This window comes from Phyllostomus discolor, chromosome 5 (genome assembly GCF_004126475.2).
Source record: "Phyllostomus discolor isolate MPI-MPIP mPhyDis1 chromosome 5, mPhyDis1.pri.v3, whole genome shotgun sequence".
Lineage (NCBI taxonomy): Eukaryota > Metazoa > Chordata > Mammalia > Chiroptera > Phyllostomidae > Phyllostomus > Phyllostomus discolor.
Genome location: NC_040907.2, coordinates 2,928,212 through 2,948,195, shown reverse-complemented (window position 1 = coordinate 2,948,195; position 19,984 = coordinate 2,928,212). Strand labels below are relative to the sequence as shown.

The following is a 19,984-nucleotide window of genomic DNA, read 5'->3' as shown; positions in this document are numbered from 1 at the left end:
TGCTCCGCCCCCCGCCTCCGGCCGCGGGGCTCAGCCAGCCGGGCGGCGCGAGCCGAGCGCGGTGGTGACGGCGGCGCGCGCGGGGAGGGAGGAAAAGAGGGAGGGGCGGCGGGGCCGAACCCAGCCGAACGGGCGCGCCGGCCACCGGCGGCGGCTGTCAGGATGCTCCGGCCCTCGGGCCGCTCCGCTGCCAGCCATTCGCTCGGTCCCTGGCGACCCGCGCTCGGCCCGGGAGCTCGGGAGCCACAGCCGGAGCCGGAGGCGGGAGCAGCGAGCAGGAGCCCCGGGCTCCCGAACGCGCGGTGAGAGCAGCGCCCTGGCTCGGGGGCGAGCGGGGGCGAGGGCTTCTGGGCGGGGAGGGGCTGTCCACGGTCTGTGGGTCGCGGCGTCCGTCCGAGGGGCCTCGGGCACCGCTTAGGGCTGCCACCCCCACCGCACCCCCCAACTTGGGGACCTCTGGAGTAACTTCCCCGGGGCTAGTCCCTTCCTTCCTCCCCCAGCCTCCGGGCTTAGCAGCGCCGCCCCAGGGTCATGCTTGCACGGGGCGGAGATGGCCCTTCTGGGGACGCCCACCCCTGCCCAGCGTAGCCCGCGGGGGCCTCTGGGAACCGCAGTCGCGCTCTCGTCCGGCTCCCCCAGCCGTCACTTAGACGCGCCCTCGGGGCTGGGCAGCGCTGGGGGGCCCCGCTGGGACTGGACCGGCAGGCGAGATCCGGCGGGGGAATGGAGAACCCAGGAGCTGGGACCGAGGGGGCGGGGAGCGTGCCGGAGCCACTGAGGCTCGGAGCTTCGAGCCCCGCCCTGGACAGCGGCCAGGCCTTGCTCTCAGGGGACCGATCGTCGGTCCTGGGCGCCGCGGTCCGAGCGCAGCCTGGGGGCGGCGAGCCAAGCCCGGGGAATCCTTTCAAGTTCTGGGTCTTCTTTGTTGCGCAATCGAGCCCTGGGGCCGCGTGGCCCCATTGGCCGGAGGCCGTGACGTCACGCCAGGGCCCCGCCCGCAGACCCTGCGGAGGGAGTCTTCCGGGCTCGTGGGCCCCGGGCCTGTCACACCTGCATCCTGCTCTTTGACGCGGGGGGGTGGGGGACCTCCATCCCGAAAGGCCGTGGGGATGCGTGGAGTGGGAGGCAGGAGAAACTTCCCAGCTGCAGGTCGAGATGCCCTGGGGGCGGACCTCACGGGGGCGAGCCCAGCCTGGGGTCTGGCCCCAGGTACCCGCTGTCCTGTCCGTGGAGAAAGAACAGCAGGTGTGATCTGTGGTCACCACCCTGCAGGAAGCGCGAGCCCTTCTCCCACAGACCCAGCCCCCTCTCACTCCGAGTTTGCAGACCTTGGTGTACACGCTCCTCAGGCTCGCTCCAGTGGCGTTTGCCCCCTCCCCAGAACCGCGGCGCTCAGGGGCCGGGCCCTAAACCGGCCCGTGCTTCCCTCGGTGCTCTGCTCTGGGCTCCGTGCCTCCGTGTTTCTCTCTGCGGCGTGGGGCCAGTCGGGCCCACCCTGCATGGGTGGGAGGCTCAGGGAGACCGTCGTAGCTAGGAGGGCAAAGAATGCTTTGTTCCCAAGCGGGTGGGGGTTGGTTTGTGTGAGAGGCCAGGGTTTTTTGTCAGCCAAACCGAGTCTGGATCCTCGCTCCGGCACACGACAGTGTGGGCAAATGGCTTTGCCTTTCTCTGCCTCTGTCTGAGCATCTTTAAAATGGGGGCGGTGACATTGTCCGACGACACACGAAATCCCTGGGGGTGCTCACTGAGGGCGGTGTGCCTGCTCTCGGGGGGAGGACACTTCCCCCCTCCCCCCGCAGGGCGGGGTCCCGGGCCTGTGGACCTTCCGTGTGTCCTGCAGGGAGGTGCCAGACGCGAAGCGAGGGGATCACCGGGCTCGGGAGGGGCTGCCCCAGTGGCAGCTGGTGGCTCCTCTCCCGCCCTGCCCCCCGCACCAGGGTGGTGGCTCAGACACCCTGCTGGGGCATCCCACGGAAGGCCTCCCCTTCTGCTGGCTGCGGGGGCCCAGTACAGGTGGGAAAAGATGCCGGCCCCCCAGGTGCATGCTGAATCCAGTGTCCTATTGGATAACTCAAGGATCACTTCAGCCCGCAGGGCCCCCACACTGTGCCTGCCCCGGCCCCCAGCAGGCTGCCAGGCACCCTGAGGGGCTGGGGCAGCCCCGTGGCCTCCTCGCCCCCAAAGCTGAGCTGTCGTCCTGAGTGCTCGCTGGCCAGGGAGACCGTGTCCACTGGCAGGTCCAAGGTCCACCCACAAGTCCAAGTGGCACCTTAGCCCTTGAGAGGCAGCGTAGCTCCACGGGCTGGGAGGACTTTGGTGCAGACCCCCAGGCGACAAACCCAAGGTGTGCACTTGCCGTGTGCCAGCCCCATTCTAAGCACTTCCCCGGCCGAACCTCCTGACAAGCCGCAGCAGGTGCACACGGTCATGTCCAGCTTGCAGATGAGACAGATGAGGCCCGGCTGAGTCAGGTCCCTGGCAGACGGGGGGTGGGGGGTGCCCAGCAGCTCTCATCCCACATGGTGTGACTCAATATGCTGAGGTCAGGGATTCTTGCTGGACACCAGAATGGATGGTTGGGGGGTCTGACAGGGCCACCCACCTGCCACACCGGGTCTGGGGTGGGGAAAGGAAGGCCATTCTTGGAGCAGAAGCCTCATGGTTGAGAAGGAAGTCCCCCACCCCAGAAGTCCCCCGAGCTCCCGAGGAGGACCTTAAGGAGCACTGGTGTGCTCCGGAATGGACGCCTCCCCCAGGCCAGGTGTCTGGGTGGGCCCCCCAGCAGAGACATCGGGGTGAGTGAGACACGCCCCTTGGACTCAGAGGCCCCTCCGTGTCCAGGGGCTCGGGCCACAGGTAGACCCAAGTAAGAACCTCGGGCAAGACAAGCCTAGGGCCCTGGCTGTGCTGGGAGGTGCTGAGTCCTCTGCCCCGAGTGCCAGAGTCCTGCGGTGGCCTGTGCCCCCCCCCCCACCACACAGCTGGAAACAGTCCCTGAGGGATCACGTGGCCACCACTCACGTGGAGCAGAAGCGCAGCCCGTGAGATTCCACAGGCTCCTGGGTGAGAAGAGGCACGTGCAGGCAGAGCGCACAGTGAGCATCTCCCCGCACTGACGGCGCCAGGCTGCTCAGAGGGGCCTGTCGTGGGGGCCCACCTCAGAAGGAGTGGCCCCAGTCCCCACGGAGGCAGCTGAGGGCAGCCAGGCCGGGAAATGGGGGCAGGGGACTCACTGTCCGGCCCTCCGGCAGGATGGGTGCCCCCCCCCAACATTTGCCTCCTGCCCAGCACCTTTGCCTGCTGGCCGTCAGCCGTCCTCCTTGGGTGGAGGTCTGGGCCCTGGGCTGTGCCTGGGAGGGGCGCCCATGATGCCCAAGGTGCTTGCAGCGTAATGCTGATCACCACCCGGAGCACCCACTGTGTGCGAGACCCGCCCACCCCGCCGCCCAGGACGGAGCATCCTGGGCCCGAGAGTGCAGGACGCGAGCCCAAGGACCCTGCTTGGACCTTGCAGTCAGAATGCTTAGTGTGACCCCCAGCACGGGGAGTGTGGGGCCCTCCAGGGTGTGGAAGGCCGGCTGGGGGCTGCCCTTTCCAGGGTGGGCATGGAAGGGGTCACCATCAGCCCCACCTCATGGGGGAGGGTTAGGGGACTCACCCTCCCAGGCACACCCCATTTTGCCCAGGGAAGTGGGACAAGCTACGCCGAGGGCCCCCGGGATGCCCTGGGGGAGCCTTGCAAGGGCCAGCCTGGGGGGTGGGGGCAGGTGCGGGTGACAGGGCTGGCGGCTGGGCAGGGCCAGGGCCCGTGACACAAGAAGGCCTGTCTGGGCCCAGCCTGGCTGGTTCCCTAAAGGTGCTCACAGCTTGTACATCTGCACCGGGCATGGGTGGAAGCAAGGGAACGCACTTAGTAGGCACCTCTGTGTACGTTCCCTGAGATGCCAGGGACGTGGACAGGGGGTCCCAGAGAGTGGAGCAGCCCTGCCCCAGTCAGGGCCAGATGGGTGACGGCACCCTGGGGGATCCTGCCCATCCCCCACCCCAGGCACCCCGGAGCTGTGACCCAGGGTGTCACTGAGTCCTCTTTGGCTTCTCACCCCCTGCAGATGGTCGTGGCCCCAGGCGTCGCTGGGCCACCCGGTGTGAGTGCGGCCGCCCCACGCCGAGGCCTGGCTCCGAGGACGATGCCCCGGCCGGCTGCCGGCTCCCGTCGGCACCATGAGTGATGAGCGGCGGCCGCCCGGCAGCGCCGTGGGCTGGCTGGCGTGCGGGGGCCTCTCCCTGCTGGCCAACGCCTGGGGCATCCTCAGCGTGGGCGCCAAGCAGAAGAAGTGGAAGCCCCTCGAGTTCCTGCTGTGCACGCTCGCGGCCACCCACATGCTCAACGTGGCCGTGCCCATCGCCACGTACGCCGTGGTGCAGCTGCGGCGGCAGCGCGCCGGCTACGAGTGGAGCGAGGGCCTCTGCAAGGCCTTCGTCTCCGCCTTCTACACCCTCACCCTGGCCACCTGCTTCTCCGTCACCTCCCTGTCCTACCACCGCATGTGGATGGTCCGCTGGCCCGTCAACTACCGGTGAGCTCCCGGCGCCCCACCGGCTGCCGTGCTCGGAGAGGGGCCTGTGGGCATGCGCACAAAGACCGCCGGCTGTGGCTGCACCGTGCCCTCGTGGGGACCACGCCCCGTGGGGGGTGCCGCGCCCGCGCTGTGCCGGGGGCCTGCGGGGAGGCTCAGGGGGGCTGCTCTGGGCTGCAGGGGCACACACACGTCGGGACCCCCGGGCGTGCGGTGTCCATTACAGAACTGCTTGATGAGAAGGACATGTGACAGTGTGCATGCGTGTCCCTGGGCGAGGGACAAAGCCCGCCACGCCGGCTGTGGCTTGCCTGTGACGTACCGGGGGCCAGGGCAGTTGCAGATCCTCCTCGGGTCCCCAGGGGCCTGCGGGGACCCCCGTGAGTGACCCCGCGTCCCCTTGTCCCACCCCCACCCCATGCCAGGCTGAGCAATGCCAAGAAGCAGGCGGTGCACACGGTCATGGGCATCTGGACGGTGTCCTTCCTCCTGTCGGCCCTGCCCGCCGTCGGCTGGCACGACACGAGCGAGCGCTTCTACGCCCACGGCTGCCGCTTCATCGTGGCCGAGATCGGCCTGGGCTTCGGCGTCTGCTTCCTGCTGCTGGTGGGAGGCAGCGTGGCCACCGGCGTGGTCTGCACGGCCATCGCCCTCTTCCAGACGCTGGCCGGGCCGGGGGGCCGCCGGGCGGGCCGCCGCGCCTTCACTGTGCCCACCATCGTGGTGGAGGACGCGCAGGGCAAGCGCCGCTCCTCCATCGACGGCTCCGAGCCCGCCAAGACCTCGCTGCAGATCACGGGCCTGGTGGCCGCCATCGTCTTCATCTACGACTGCCTCATGGGCTTCCCCGTGCTGGTGGGTGCGCCCGTCGGGGGCCGCGGGCTCCCGGGCGGCCCCGGGGTGGGCACACAGCAGGCAGCGGGTGCTGGCCTCCTCTCGCTTGATCTTTTAAGATTTTACTTATTTACTTACAGAGAGAGGAGAAGGGAGGGAGAAAGAGAAGAAGAGAAACATCCATGTGTGGATGCCTCTCACGTGCCCCCTACTGGGGACCTGGTCCTGCAACCCAGGCCTGTGCCCTGACTGGGAATCGAACCAGCGACCCTTTGATTCGCAGCCCAGCACTCAATCCACTGAGCCACACCAGCCAGTCACACCCAATCTTTTAAGGGGGGGGCATTATCCACATCCCCATTTTACAGGCTTGGCAACCAAGGTTCAGAGAGGCAAATGACCCACCCAAAGTCAGGGTGGCCGCAGCGGGACTTGAGCTCCCCTCAGGTGACTTCACAGCCCAGGGTCTTTCTGCCACACTGCAGGGGGCTCTCTCCCCTGAGCCAGGCCCGTGCGGTGCCGAGGGGATGGAGGTGCCCACAGGCTCCCTGGGGGGTGCAGGGCCTGGGACGCACAGAGTGGGGCCTTGGGGCAGCAGGGTCGGCTTTGGTCCTGACTATCCGTCAGAGCGGGGGGCAGTCTCTGACTAACTGCTGGGGAGTCACATTTGATCCCAGGGCCTGCGGAAGGTCAAGGTGAGGGCTGGTCTGAGGAAGGCCTTGCCAGCAGGGTCCAAGGTTTAGTGAGGCTACCTGGGCTCCTGCCAGTCAGGCCAGCCTGGGGCCTGGCCTGAGAATGAAGTCCGGACCCAGTAGCCAAGCCACCCCACCCACGGGTCTCCAGCCCAGCCCCTTGGAGGGTCAGGAGCAGGACAGGGAGGGGGGCAGGGACAAGGACCAGCCAGAGGAAGGCTTCACCCAAGCAGCCGGGTAGGGCTGTGTCCCTGGGGACATTGTAGGACAGGGGTCCCCAGCTCCCAGGCCACAGGCCGGAGGAACAGGGCGGGTGGCACACAGGAGGTGAGCGGCCTCCTGTCTCCCCCCACCCTCCCGTCCGTGGAAGAATTGTCTTCCACAGAATTGGTCCCTGGTGCCACAGATGTCAGGGACCGCTGCTGTAGGACACAAGCTGCAGAAGCTGACAGTGGGATGGCAGCTCCCAGCCACCTGTGGCGCCATGTTTGGGGGGCCCAGGACCCCCCAGTGTGGACGGGGCCCTCCGTGTGCAGTGGGGCCCGGCGTCCCCAGCCCTGTGCTGAGGGAGGGAAGGAGTGTGTGTGAAATTGCCCCCCCACCTGGGCTTCTCTTCAGTGCAGGAATGGGGGGCGTTCACGGAGCCCACCCCGCACTGCAGGCCGGGCACAGCGTCGGGAATCTCGGCCTTGCGCTGGGGGGAGTTCTTGGCTCACGTCTCAGGGGAAGAAACCGAGCCCCAGACAGACTCGGCACCTTCCTGGGGGGCACTTGGCCCCTGTGCAGAACCTCTCTGACTGGGGGGGGGCACCTGGCTGGACCCTCTGATCCTCAGAAACTGCTCTGTTTTTCTCCCTGGGGGTCCCAGGCCTAGACCCATGGGGAGGGGCAGGGCGGAGGAGGGGGCTGGCCATGCAGAGCGAGGAGGGCAGGGTGGTCCCTGAACTGGGAGGCCTGAGCCCTGGCCCTCTGAGCCTGTTTCCTCTTCCCTAAAAGGGGGCGGTGACCCATGCCCCCCCCTCTGTCCTCAGGCCGTCCTGAGGGTGACAGGAGGGATGGCACCCCGTGCTGCCTGCAACATTGTGAGGGACCCCTGTGTACTTGTACTTGGGGCTGTGACTCTTTCCCCGGGGAAGCCAGCTGCTCTCCATGGGTAGGGGCTGCTACGCCATGCTCTGGCTCTTTCTCACCCCGGAGCCTGGTGCTCAGCCTACTGCCACCAGCCCCCCTGCTGGCGGGGGGGCAGACCTGCCATCCAGGCGGTGGCAGGGCTGAGTCTGGGAAGGAGGGGGGAGGTGCGCTGGGGTCCTGCCGGGTGCCAGGCCGAGTGCTGTGCCCACAGGTGGTGAGCTTCAGCAGCCTGCGGGCAGATGCCTCGGCGCCCTGGATGGCGCTGTGTGTGCTATGGTGCTCGGTGACCCAGGCCCTCCTGCTGCCCATGTTCCTCTGGGCCTGCGACCGCTACCGGGCCGACCTCAAGGCCGTCTGGGAGAAGTGCATGGCCCTCATGGCCAACGACGAGGATTCGGATGATGGTGAGAATGCCCTGCCCCTGGGGACCCTCTGGGGGAGGTCACTGGAGTCACTGGGATGACAGCTGCATGGTGACCACCCCATGGCACTGAGGTGATGCCCATTGTCAACTGCCAAACACCCCTTGTATCACCCCCAAATGTGCTGGAACCCCTAAGGAGCCACAGTGTCCCCTGGAGCTCCCTCCTGTCCTGCTTGCTGCCCCAGGCAGCAGCTGTGGACACCGGACAGCTTGTGTTCAGAGCTTCCGACCGTGGGGGTGGTCCCGGTGGCTCCTGCAGACCTGGGTCCGGCCTCCCCCAGCAGTGACGGTGTCACCCTAAACTGAGACCTTGCCGAGTGCCAGGCACCGCCCGCCCCTTGTGTGCATTTAGCTTCCTCCAGCCCCATGAGGTGACTTCAGGCTGCACCCCTGTTGACAGGGGAGTTGGCTCCGTGGGTGACCTCCCCAGTCCCACAGTTGAAAGGGGGCAGAGTCGGGATTTGAACCCAGGACCCTGACCTTTTTTGTTTCCTCTAACCGGCCCTCTGCCCTGTGCATGTCTGGGGGAGTCCTTGGAGTCACTCTGGGGTGCCCCCAAGTTCCCGAAGCCGTAAGATGCTGCCCCGCCCTGCAGACGCCAGCCTGGAGGGTGGCGGTGTGCCCCCGGACCTCGTGCTGGAGCGCTCCCTTGACTACGGCTACGGAGGCGACTTTGTGGCCCTGGACAGGATGGCCAGCTACGAGCTGTCCCTGGAGGCCGGCCTGCCCCAGATCTGCCCGCTGGGGCCCTTGCAGGAGGACAAGATGCAGTACCTACAGGTAGGGACGGGCGGGGCTCGGAACTCGGGGGTGAGGGGCATCCTGACCTCCAGCTGGTGCCCTCGGAGCCTGTCTCATGGCTGCCACTGCCCCAGGGGAACGGCTTTCACTCTCCCCACATGCGGAGCCAGTGCAGGTGGGACACCCCATTCCCTGGCCGCGTTGTCCCCTTGTGCGTTCCCTGGGAGAGTGGTGCACCTGGCGTCTGTGGTATTTCCTTGGGGCTCAGCACCCCACTCAGGGGGTCTTCTCCCCAACCGCAGATGACAACGCTGAGTCTCGGGGAGATTCATACTCGCCCTTAATAGAACCGGGTGCTCAGCCCCAGGCCTCGTTCCTGATCCACAAGCCACCCGGCCCCGCGTGGGGAGGCGTGGGTCCCTATTTTCCAGGAGGGCAGCCTTGGTGAACCCCGCCGGTCCTGACAGGTCCCGCCCACGCGACGTTTCTCGCACGAAGACGCGGACCTGTGGGCCGCGGTCCCGCTGCCCGCCGTCCTGCCGCGCTGGGGCTCCGGCGAGGACCTGGCCGCCCTGGTGCTGCCCGCCGGGCCCGACCGGCGCCGCGACAGCCTGCTGCCCTTCGCGGGGGACGCGCCCCCTTTCCGCCCGCGCCGCCGCTCGGCCGAGAGCCTGCTGCCGCTGCGCCCCGCGGCCCGCAGCTCGCCCACCAGCAGCCCGCGCTGCCGCCCCGGGCCTGGCGCCCGCTCCGCCTCGGCCTCGCGGCTGCCGGACGCCTTCGCGCTCACGGCCTTCGAGCGCGAGCCGCAGGCCCTGGGCCGCGCGCCCGCCCCGCCCGCGCGCGTCCCCGACGCCGCGGACCCCGCCCAGCCCGGTGAGGACGCGGCGCCCCCTGGCGGTGCCGGCGCGCCGTGGAGCCCCGGGCCGCGCCCAGCTGCGCAGGCGCGCGCCCGGCCCCTGCGGACGGCCCTGAGCGCGTCTTGGGGCGAGCCCGCCGACCTGCGAGTGGCCGGCGGTGGCGGCGGCGGCGGCAGCACCAGCAGCTTCCTGAGCTCGCCGTCCGAGTCCTCGGGCTACGTGACGCTGCACTCGGACTCGCTGGGTTCCGCGAGCTAGGGGCCGCCCGCGGGCCAAAGCACCAAAGATGTCACCTGCCCAGCGGAGCTCGGCGCAGGGGGGGCACTGAGCTCGCCAAGGACGCTGGGACATGTGCCCGCCCTCCCGGGGCGGCAGCGCGGGGCGCAACACGTTCGCCCGAGAAGCAGGCACTGCCTGGAGGGGTGACGGCTGCCCTGGACAGCTGCCTCGGGCACTTCATCTCTGGGTGATGCAGAGTGAGGCTGAACTTGGGTAAAGGCGGGCTGTGCCCGTGCGCAGCTTGGAACAGCTGGGTTGGGGGCTGGGGATCCCCGGGACAGGGCCGCCACCAGATGGAACGAAGCCCGGCTCTGCGGGGAGCAAAGCCACTGGACTGCGCCCGGCTTTGCACTCAGCGCTGGAACTGTCTCCCCTCGGGGGCGCGGGGTGCAGAGGGTCTCTAAGCACAGGGCCTTCAGAGCCCAAACGAGTTCCCAGAGCAGGTCTCCCTGCAGACCCACTCCGCCTCTGTTTCCCCATCTGTGACGAGCAGGTGGCCGTGTTAACTCTCAGGACTGAAGACGTCTGCTCGTCCGAGTGCCCTGGCCGCTGAGTGGACACCATACCTACTTTGACCACTATTACCGCCCTCACCCTCATTACTTCTCATTGCCTGTCCCCACCATGCTGGCCACCTCTGGGACTCCAGCCACGCGGGTCGGGGGTGTGTGGTGGGGACGACTGAAGCAAAGCAAGAGTGGGCTTCCTTTTTCCGGTGCCCATCCCCAGCTTTGGCCCGACCCTACAGGTCTGGCTGGAAGGGATCCCGGCCTACAACCTCCCAGGCTCTGAGCTGAGGGTCTGGTTTCTGGCCAGTGTGCTCCCCCACCCTGTGGGTGGGGCTCCTCTTTCCTGTCCCTGTTGGCAGTCCCCCAAGCCCAGCTCCCCATGGAGGAGCTTACTGTCCCCCAGGAGCTCCGGGCTTTGCCATGGGCCCTGGAGAGGAGCCTGCTGGGTCTTCGGTGGGGGAAGCCTCTAGGCCCCGGGCCTTCAGTGCGGGAAGCCCTAGACAGGGGCTAGGGAGAGGCCCCGGAACAGCTGAGTTGGAAGGGCGGGGCCAGTACAGAGGCTGTCCTGTCCAGGCCCCCCACCTCCATGCAGTGGCCCCCAAAGGGGAGGCTCTGGAGCAGACCCAGGGGCCTGTTCACTGCTCCCTCCCGCTCCGCCTCTATTCTGCCTGGGTCCAAGCCCTTCTCCTCGCCCCTCGGGCTGGGCCCCAGCTGCAGAAGAGGCCCCTGGGAAGGGAGAGGATGCACTGCCTGGCTCCGTCTCTCCTGTGGAGGCTCCTGCAGTGCCAGGCCGGCCGTGGGGTAACCCGGGGGACCAGCTGGCCTCAGGGGAGCAAGGCACAGGACTGCAGTCCAGCCCGGCCAGCGCTCCTGTGCCTTCCAGGACCGATATGCCATGAGGTCGCCAGCTGACCACGGTCCCCCCTCCGGCTGGCCCATAGCCCACTGGGGTTTCACTCTATTTCCTATCCAAGGGCAATACACGCAAGGGGACATGGTACTCGGAAGTCCCTCTAATTGTGGTGTTTACCAAATAAAGAGCAGGGAGGACCCCCGCAGACGACCCTGGGGCTCCGGGCCTCCTCTCACAAGTTGCACAGCTTCCAGGCCCGTTCGCTGCGTCGGTGAGCAGCAGCTGGACCCTGGGCTGGGTGGGGAGGGGGTTCTCTCTTCATGCCACCCCCCAGCCCGAAGCCAGGGATCCGTTTGCAGTTTTTATGACAACTAAGCAGTTCTCCTCTGTACAGAATCCAATAAAAACTTCCTATCATTTGCACCTAGCACTTGCAGCCTGGTTTCATGGTAACGCCTTTCTGGAATCCGTGAGCACCCCTGGCCGGCTGCGCCCGCCCCCTCCATTGTCTCTTCCTCTGGGTCCGGAATTCCTCTCCTAGCGCCCTGTTCCTTTGGGATGGACTCGTCCTCTTCTGGCACGGGCTTTGGACCCACACAGAGAGTTTGATAGGCCCGGAGCCGTGCGGTGGGCACCAAGGTCCTAACTGCAGGAGGAGCCCTGTCCGGGCGATGGCCTCAGGCACCGCTGGCCCCTGAGAGGTCCATCCAGGAGGGCGACAAGGGCAAGGCAGTTGGAGCCGGGAGTCGAGGGACCAGTTGTGCCCTGTGACCAGCCGGCCCGTTTGGGCTGGAATTCACCCTGGGTCTGCGGTGCGAGATCGCCACCTGGTGCCCAGAAGGCACACTACAGCTGCACCCCTCACCTCCCCAAACACACACCTAGGGTTGGGAGACGCGGGACCTCGGCCCTGCCGGCGCTGGAGCGAGCCTGCTGCATCAGGTGGGGGGCCCTACCCATAGTATGGGTTTAGCACGTGAGCAAGACAGGGGCGGCTCAAAGTGAGAATTTTAAAAAATTTTTATTGATCTTAGAGACAGAGGAAAACATCATTTGTAGTTCCACTCATGCATTCTTTGGTTGATTCGTGTACGTGCCCTGACCAGGATCCAACCGGCGACCTTGGCCTATGGGGGTGACACTCTAGCGCTCTGAGCCAAATGAGAAGAAACGTTTCACACGAAGTTAGTGTTTGCAGTTCAAAAGGATGCACTGAAGCGGGCATCCTGGAACACGATAGAACTGTCCTCGTTTCTTTGTGCCCATTTCACAGATTTGCACTGTCTTTGTTCTGGATTTCAAGCTGGTGGGAGGAGGTGCTAAAATCCCTTCCTGGGCACAACATGAGAATCCCGCCCACTCCCTACCCCTCCCGAGTCTCCCCCTCCAGTGCCAGGCGGGACCCCCGAAACCGGTGCCCAGCGCTCCGAGGGCCGTCAAGCATCGTACGTGTCAGGTGGCCCCAGAAACCCAGAGGCAGGGGCTCCTCGGAGCCACCTCGGTCTTTGGAGAGTGGGAAGGGGTGAACTCTCCCCCGAGAGGTGCTTGGCTTCACTCCAGCAGCCGTCAAGCTGGCGTGACGGTGGTCGGGGCCCCCCAAGAGCTGCGGGGCTCAGCGTCGGGTGCACCGGGAGGTGTTGGCATTTCCAGGGTGAGCTCCGGGCGGGCTGCGGGGCAGGGCAACTCCGGGAGGCGCTTCTTCGAGGGCTTAGGCGAGGATGCTGCGCCGCGTGCGGAGGGGGTGGGACCCCTGGAAGCCGAGAGGGTCCAGGGTGGGGGCGAGCCCGGCGTGCTTTGTGCCGGTGGGAACCGGGCGTCCCCGGCGGGTTGAATGGGCCGGGGCGGGGCAGCGATTCTCCTCGCTGCGAGGGGCCTGCTCTGCGCCAGCGCGGCTGCGACCTTCCCACCGCGGCGCGGCTGCGGGGCGGGGGCGGGGGCGGGCTGCCCGCCCCGGGCCCTGGGAAACAGGCGCAGCCCCGGACACCCCCTCGCAGCCCCTTTAGAGGTGAGAGGAGAGAGCGCGGCCAGCTCGAGCGGGTGGGGCTGGGGTGGGGGTGGGTTGGGCCTGGGAGCAGCCCGGGGCGCCCCATGTCTCCGTGTATTTCCCTGCGGGCACGCCGCACCCTCTGGCCAGCTTCACCCCGGGACCAGGACGGGCGCACAGGTCCCGGCCGTCCTCACGGGCGCGCTCGAAACTGCGCCCGCACAGCCGATGGGGGCCCGCTCGAGTCCGAGGCCACCCCTGGGCCTCACCAGGGCCGCCACAGGCGCAGCCCCGACCCCGGGCTCTCGGCGCGGTGGCGAGACGCCGGCTGCGAGGCCGAGACGCTGGGGAACGGGACGGGGAGAGCGGCGGGGAGGAGGGGCTGGGGCGGTGGGGACCCCGAGCCGCCGGCGGCCGAATCGGGCACCCAGACGGCCGGGGCGCAGGGGCCGCGCCACGCCGCGGGCGCCTCAGGGCCGGGAGTGGCGCTGTCCGTGGTGCTGCCGCCCGCGTCCTCGTGCGCCAGGGGGCAGCGCAGGCCGCCGCCGCCGCCCTCTTCTCCGCGCCGCAGAAGCCGCCTCACTCCGGGCAGGCAGCCGCGGAAGCCCGGCGGGTGCTCGGCTCCGCTTGGGACCGGCCAGAGCCCTGCGGGGAGGGGAGCGGGCAGGAGAAATGGGGAGGGGAGGGCAGCGTAGACGAGGGGAAGAGAAAAGGGGAGGTGTGGAGAAGACAGAGGAAGGGAGGGGAGAGGTGTGGAGGGGAAGAAGAGAAGGGAGGGGAGGGGAGGCAACAGGAACGCTGCCGGGGCGAGACCTTCTTCCCCTCGGACTGCAACCCCACAGCCTGCGGGGCCTTGGCTGCCTCCCCCCTCCCGCAATCCGGGCCCCTCCTCACGCAGCTGCCCACTGCCCCGCGCTGCCTTCTCCGTCCATCCCCCCTTCATCGGGCCTTGTGCGTGGCTCTGACCCCAGGAGGCCCCCTCCTCCCCTCCTCCCCCCGAGGCCCTCCAGGGTCCGCCTCTACCTTGCAGCGAGTCCTGGAGGCTGTTCATGTACTTGACGCTCAGCTCCAGGATGTCTGCCTTCTCCAGCTTGCGTTTCCGGATCTGTGGGGCGTGGAGAGGGTTCTCAGCGGGGGCGCTGGGGCCGGAGGAGGGGAGGCAGGGACCGCCTCGCCCGGCAGCACCACCGCCACCACCACCACCGCCACGGCAGCCCCGGGGCTCACCTGGTGCGAGTAGTGCTTCTCCAGCAACGCCCGGAGCTGCTCCAGCGACACGTTGATGCGCGCCCGCCGCTTCTTCTCCATCAGCGGCTTGGAGACCTGGGGGCCAGAGGCTGTTACTGTGCAGGGCCCCCGCCCTCCGGTCCTGCGTGCCCCTGCCAGCCTGGCAGGGCCCCCGCCCCGAGCCCTTCAGACCCCCAGACCTTTCGCAATCTGCCCGCAGGGCCGCTGGGGCTGCCCCGGGCCTCGGGCTCAGTGCCCATGTTTTCGTGTCTGCACCCTCGGGCGGCAGCACGGCCTTTATAGGGGCCCCTCGTTTGCATGTCAATGAGATGGCCCTGGACTCCAGGAATTCTGGAGAGGAGGGGACGAGGGGGGACACACCGGTAAACTCCCCACCTCCCTCTGCCTGACTCCCTTTCATGGCCCAGGACGCCTCCTCCCTCCTTCCCGAGAGAGGGACCCCTTCTACCCTTTCTCGGCCTTTTCTTTTCTTTTTTACTTATTTATTTATTTTTAGAGAGGGAAGGGAGGGAGAGAGAGAGAGAAACATCAATGTGTGGTTGCTGGGGGTCATGGCCTGCAACCCAGGCATGTGCTCTGACTGGGAATCGAACCTGCAACACTTTGGTTCACAGCCCATGCTCAATCCACTGAGCTATGCCAGCCAGGGCTCCCAGCCTTTTCTTTATCCCTCTCAGCCCCATCACTTCCCAGGGCCGGGGCCCCTCCTATGCCTGTCCCATCCCAGTGTCCCCAGGTTCTGGGCCCCACCACCAGGCCTACTTGCCTAGGCCTTGCTGCTCCTATCTCCAAGGGTTCTCTGGGGCACCCCCTGGGGCCTTCCAGCTTCCAGCCCCGCTCATGACCGTGACAGAGCACCAGGCCTCTGCCGGCCCGATGAAGGTGAGGAGGCAGCAAGCGCCCGCCAGCAAAGGCTCCCTGCGGGCTTCACGCTCTGTCCAGGCTGGCGACGCCGCATCAGCAGCCCTGAGGCAGGGACAATGCAGCAATTTTCTGCCTGTGGCCGCTCAAAGCCCGGCGCGGCCTGGGCCCCCAGGGCCACACAGAGACATGTGTCCCATTAAAGCGTGCAGCCCGCCCGCAGGGCCACAGCCTGCCTCCTCCTTGTTGCACCAAGGGGCTCAGGACTCGGACCCTGCTGCGCCGGGATGCAGCCCGGGCTCAGGTGCCCTCTGACTTCGTTAGGGACCACACTCTTCCAGGGCAGGAGGACAAGCTGCAGGCAGCAGCCTCGGGCCAGGGCGACCCAGGACGGCCTTCCGCACGTCCAGTCCTGGGCGTCCAGCCAGCGCAGGCCGGCCAGCACAGGCTCAGAGAGCACTTCCCCTCCCCGGGAGAGCCGGGGAGTTGACTCCCAACAGCCTTCCCTGGGTCCCAGCAAACGGGAGGAGGGAGGGGGCAGGGAAGGCCACTGATCATCTGGGAGGGCATCATTCCGCGCTTTCGGAGGTCTGGGGCCCCAACCTCTGTTCAAGTTCTGGCTGTAGCTGGAGACCCAGGGAGCCTCCGGGAGGAGGCGCCTGCCCTGGAGGGGCTCGGCCCCAGGAGGACTGCAGGGCCGTCCTGGGTTTGGGCGCAGGAGCGGAACTCCGGGAGCTGTGACTGGCGGGAAGGCTGGCGTCCAGGGGAGACCCTGGGCTCACACCTACGCCTCTCCCTGCACGGGCCTCCCACAGCCTCGGTTTCCATGCTTGTGAAGTGGGGTTCTGGGCAATGCGTGTCCCCGCAGCTGCGTTGAGGGCGAGGGGCAAGTCGTAGGGACGCAAAAGTCCCCGGTGAAGGCCTGCGGCAGAGAAATGAAGGAACTGGCCTTCGCAGGGCCGCAGGGGGAGGGGGAGGGGCAGGGGAAGTTGCTAGGCTCTGGGTGGGCCTCCCACTCCCTCCAGCGGGGGTTCTCTTCCCTCCCCGCCCTCGCCCGCGATCTTGAAGCGCCCTGCCGGGGTAGCCCAGCATGTCCCCAAGTGCCCAGCAGCGTGGAGAACGGAGCCCCGCCTTCCTTTCAGGCTGAGGCTGCGGCCACAGCGGCTTGGAGTGCTCTTCCTTCCTGGCCGCAGGGCCCGCGGGCCAGATCCGGGCCGGGCCCCGGGCGCGCGGCGGCCGGAGGGTGCTGGCACGCGCCAGGCAGCTTTGAAGCGCCGAGGCTGGCAGGGCCCGAGCAGCGTGGATGCACTGGCTCTGGCTAGGGGGAGCGGCGGCGCTGTACAAAGGCGCCAAAGGAGCCGCGGGGCGGGCGGGCGGCGCAGCTCGGCACAAAGGAGGCAGCCGAGCGTTAAGGGCATTGTGCAGGCCCCACAAAGCGGAGCCCGCCCCCGCCCCCTGGGCCCAAGCTCGGGGCGCCCCGCCGCGCGCAGGCTTCCAGCTGCAGCGCATCTGCACCCAGGCTGGGCGCGCGCCTGGCCCTGGCGAACCCCCCAACCCCGCCTCCGCTCTCGAGCGGCGCGGGCAGCGGGGCAATTTGTCGTCTAATTACGATCCCTCCCCATAAACCGCCGCCCGCGCCTTTCAACTCTGGCGCATTAGCAAACCAATGGCCCTCCGCGCGGCTCTCGCGGCCCGCAGCGGGGGCGCGGGGCCGGCCCCTCTCCGGAGTTAGGGCCACCATAAAGGGGCCCGCAGGCTGCTCCCGCCTGCACCCCGGCACCCACAGCTCCTCAGGCCGCCGCTAGTCTGGAGCCGGTGCCCAGGGATCCCGGCTGCGCAGGCTGTGGCCGCTCACGTGGGTGGCTTAGTGCTTCTTAAGCAGTGGAAAATTGACCGCAAAATGCTCTAATTCGCAATGTTCTGCTTCGGCTGCGGGAGGCGAGGCTGGCGGGGCGGCGTTCTCCACGGTCCAGCTCCGCCCCCGCTGCCCCCACCTCCGCCCGCGCACCGCCCGCTGCGCCCCGCCCCCCCCCCCCCCCCCCCCCGCACGTCCTCACACAGCGGTGTCCCCGGCTAGGCTGATGCCTGGCTCCATTTCCCGAGCTTCCCCACCCCTCCCCCGAGTGCCCCCACCCCGCCACCAATCTCGTTTTAAGTCGACTGAGGGTCGCACCGAACTCGCGGCTGAAAGGGGTCCCACCCTCCCTTTTCCCCGAGCTCGAAGACAGTTTCTTCCCCCTCCCCCATCCCCGCGCGACCCCAATTCTGGCTCCTTCTGGGCAGCCACTTCCCCCACTCAGCTAAAGGCGAGGTTACTGAGGAAGATAGTTGATAAGTAAGTCTCCACGGAGATCCTTCTAGGAGGCCCAGGCTGGGGGCCCAATGCCACCTCCTTCCCCTCCCCCCGGCGCTGTTGGCCAGCCCTGCGTCCGGGCATCTACAGCCACTCGGGCAGGCCAGGCCTCCAAGGCGCCCCAGGGCCGGCGAGGCGTTCTGCCTCCGAAGTGGAGGCGCGTCCGCGGGTTCACCCCGAGTCCTCCCTGGCTGCACTCGGGAGGAAGGGCTTGCGGGCAAGCTGGAGCTGCCGGGAAGGGCACGACCCACTCAGAGGCCCGGCTTATGCAAGCTCAGATGTAGGCCAGCGACTCCCTTTCCATCTTTAGGATCTGGGGTCCCCAGGGCGCTTGGAAAGGAGCACAAGTCCAGGCAGAGCACTGGGGTGACCGAGGCCGCCCTTGCCCGTCCTGGCACAAATACCTTCTCTACCTGCGGGGGGCTCTGGGGGTCTCCTGGGCTGTTCAGCGCCCTCTGCTTGCTCACACTCAGGAGTTTAAGGCAAAGAGTACCTTGTTGTGTCTCTGCCCTCCCTCTCCCCTTCGGCTTTCTTGACTTTGGCAAAACTCACACACACACACACCCCCCCAGACATTATACATCAATTCAAAGTCAGGAAAGGAGGTGGGAAGGGCATTTGCAGGCCCAGCGACATTCCACCAGCCGTTGCGGGTGGCAGCCCTGGGCAGCCTCTGTGCCTCGCGCGGGAGCCCCAGGCCCTTAAAGCAGCTGTCCCCGGTGAGCGCGGCCCAGGCCACGTGGAGTGCGGCGACTGGTGGGAGGAAGGCACCGTCCCCCTCCGCAGGTGCATTTCAAAGTGGGATGGAGTGATTGCTCCGTGTAATTAACTATTGGGACACAGCGAAAGCACTGGAATGACCCAGCCCATTGTCTCCAGATGGGGTCGGAGAGGCTGCGATTGTTTAACTCTCTTTGGCAGCGTTGGGCTCCGAATAGCTCGGCAGCCGAGGGTCCTCCCGGGGACAAAGGCTGGGACTCTGGTGAGTGCATCAACACTGAACCGGGCTGGCCCAGCTCCGGGAGAGTGAATTCAGAGAGACCCCCATTGTCCCGGCCCTTTGTGTTTCTCCCCAGCTGGCTCTCATCTTTAAATATTTACCCGGCCGCTTTGTGCGCATGTGACTTACGCACTTCGGGCTGCTGTGCTCATAAATTACGCGTCATTTACCCATTTCCAGACCAGAGAGAGGAGGCTTTAATGCCTGGAGCCCGGAATGGCCCCGGGAGGGAAAAGCAAACTTTTGGAGGACCGGGATTCCCTCCTGGGGAGAGCCCAGCCACAGTGGACGGCCTCACCCCCACCCCCACCGCCACGTGGGAACTGCATCAGGCCTGTGAGTGACAAGGGGCGCAGTAGGCCACTAGAAGAGCGACTTTCTGGGGACCCACCAGCAGGGAGGAGGGAGGGGCCCAGTTTCTGAGCTTTCCCCTACTTGGTGCCAAGCTTGTGGAGGAGCAAACTTTTCGTCTCGGGAAGACCATGCGGGTGAAGGTGCTGGGTAACTGCCCACCCTTGCACCTGCCTGCTGCTGGTCGGGCATCCCCTCCCTCACCTCCGTTCTCTCTTGCTCGACAAAGCAATCCGCTGAAGAAAAGGAAGCCCGATTTCACCTCAGCCTGCAGTTTTTACCTGGGAACCGGAGGGGTGGTTCTCAGGACTCTGTAAACAGGAGAGCTGCTGACTTGGCCAGGGGTGGAAGCCACCTCACCTCGGCTTGGGGGCAGATGGCAGGATGGGGGGGGGTTGGGGGGTTGGGGTGTGCTGAGGGACCTTCCTGCATGAGAAAGGGCTCCCTTTGTGCTGGCCTGGCAGCTCCTAGAACAAAACACATTCAGATGCTTATTTACGAAAAGGCAAGTGAGGCATCCCAGGGCTGAGCAGTTTTCCTTTGTTTTCTCGGTGTTTGGTAGGCTTGTTGTTCCCCGGGGCTGGCGGGGGAGGGGCGCGTCAAACAGCTGGGTGAGTGAGTGAGTGTGTCTGATCCGACTGCTTTCCTCTGTGGTTGGGGGGGGAGGGCCTGTGTGCGTGTACCCCAGTCTGTGCCTTGGTGTACGTCGCCATTTCTCTGTGTGCATCTCTTCGTGTTGCTTTGTTCCTCTGGGCCGATGCCAGCGTGTGAATATATGTGCTTACTTGCCTACCGCCTCCATCACTGGCCTCTGAACCCTGAGCCCTGACAGACTTGGCAACTCCAGTGACTTCTAAAAACTCCCTTCCCTCTGGACAGACCACGTGCGGGCTGGCCTGCTTCCCCGTCCTTCCTTCTTTAAGGTGGGGCTGGTAGGGTCCCACAGGGGTGTCCAACCTTCTGGCATCTCTGGGCCACGCTGGAAGAAGAATTGTCTTGGGCCCCACATTAAATACGCAAACGCCAATGAAGACTGATAAGGAAAAAAAAGGTTTTTTTGGAAACTTACGATTTTGTGTGGGGCCTCATTCATAGCCATCCTGGGCGGCAGGCTGGACACCCCTGAACGGGAAGTGATGGGCAGAGGGGAGAGTCTGGATTCCCTTACTCTGTCCCCAGAATGGGGATGGTCCCTGGCCAATGGCCAGAGATGGAGTTTCCTGGGAGCGGCTCTCTGCCCCAGGAGGACACTTACTCACAGGAGTGACGATGCAACGAGCGCCCTCTAGT

General features: G+C 66.7%; 2 protein-coding genes across 2 annotated transcripts; one reads left to right on the top strand and one right to left on the bottom strand.

Moving 5' to 3' along the window:
* Window positions 1-116: 116 nt before the first annotated feature.
* GPR153 (G protein-coupled receptor 153) lies at window positions 117-10,234 on the top strand. Its single transcript, XM_028511548.2, has 6 exons — window positions 117-302; window positions 4,110-4,577; window positions 5,003-5,432; window positions 7,446-7,638; window positions 8,254-8,438; window positions 8,867-10,234. Exons 2-6 carry the CDS (start codon window positions 4,222-4,224, stop codon window positions 9,512-9,514), a joined length of 1,812 nt encoding a protein of 603 aa, XP_028367349.1. The 5' UTR covers window positions 117-302; window positions 4,110-4,221; the 3' UTR covers window positions 9,515-10,234.
* A 2,442-nt stretch (window positions 10,235-12,676) lies between these two features.
* HES3 (hes family bHLH transcription factor 3) lies at window positions 12,677-14,292 on the bottom strand. The gene is made up of 3 exons (XM_028511561.2): window positions 14,109-14,292; window positions 13,905-13,986; window positions 12,677-13,526 (listed from the first exon to the last, which is right to left on the bottom strand). Exons 1-3 carry the CDS (start codon window positions 14,187-14,189, stop codon window positions 13,147-13,149), a joined length of 543 nt encoding a protein of 180 aa, XP_028367362.2. The 5' UTR covers window positions 14,190-14,292; the 3' UTR covers window positions 12,677-13,146.
* Between the last annotated feature and the right edge of the window lie 5,692 nt (window positions 14,293-19,984).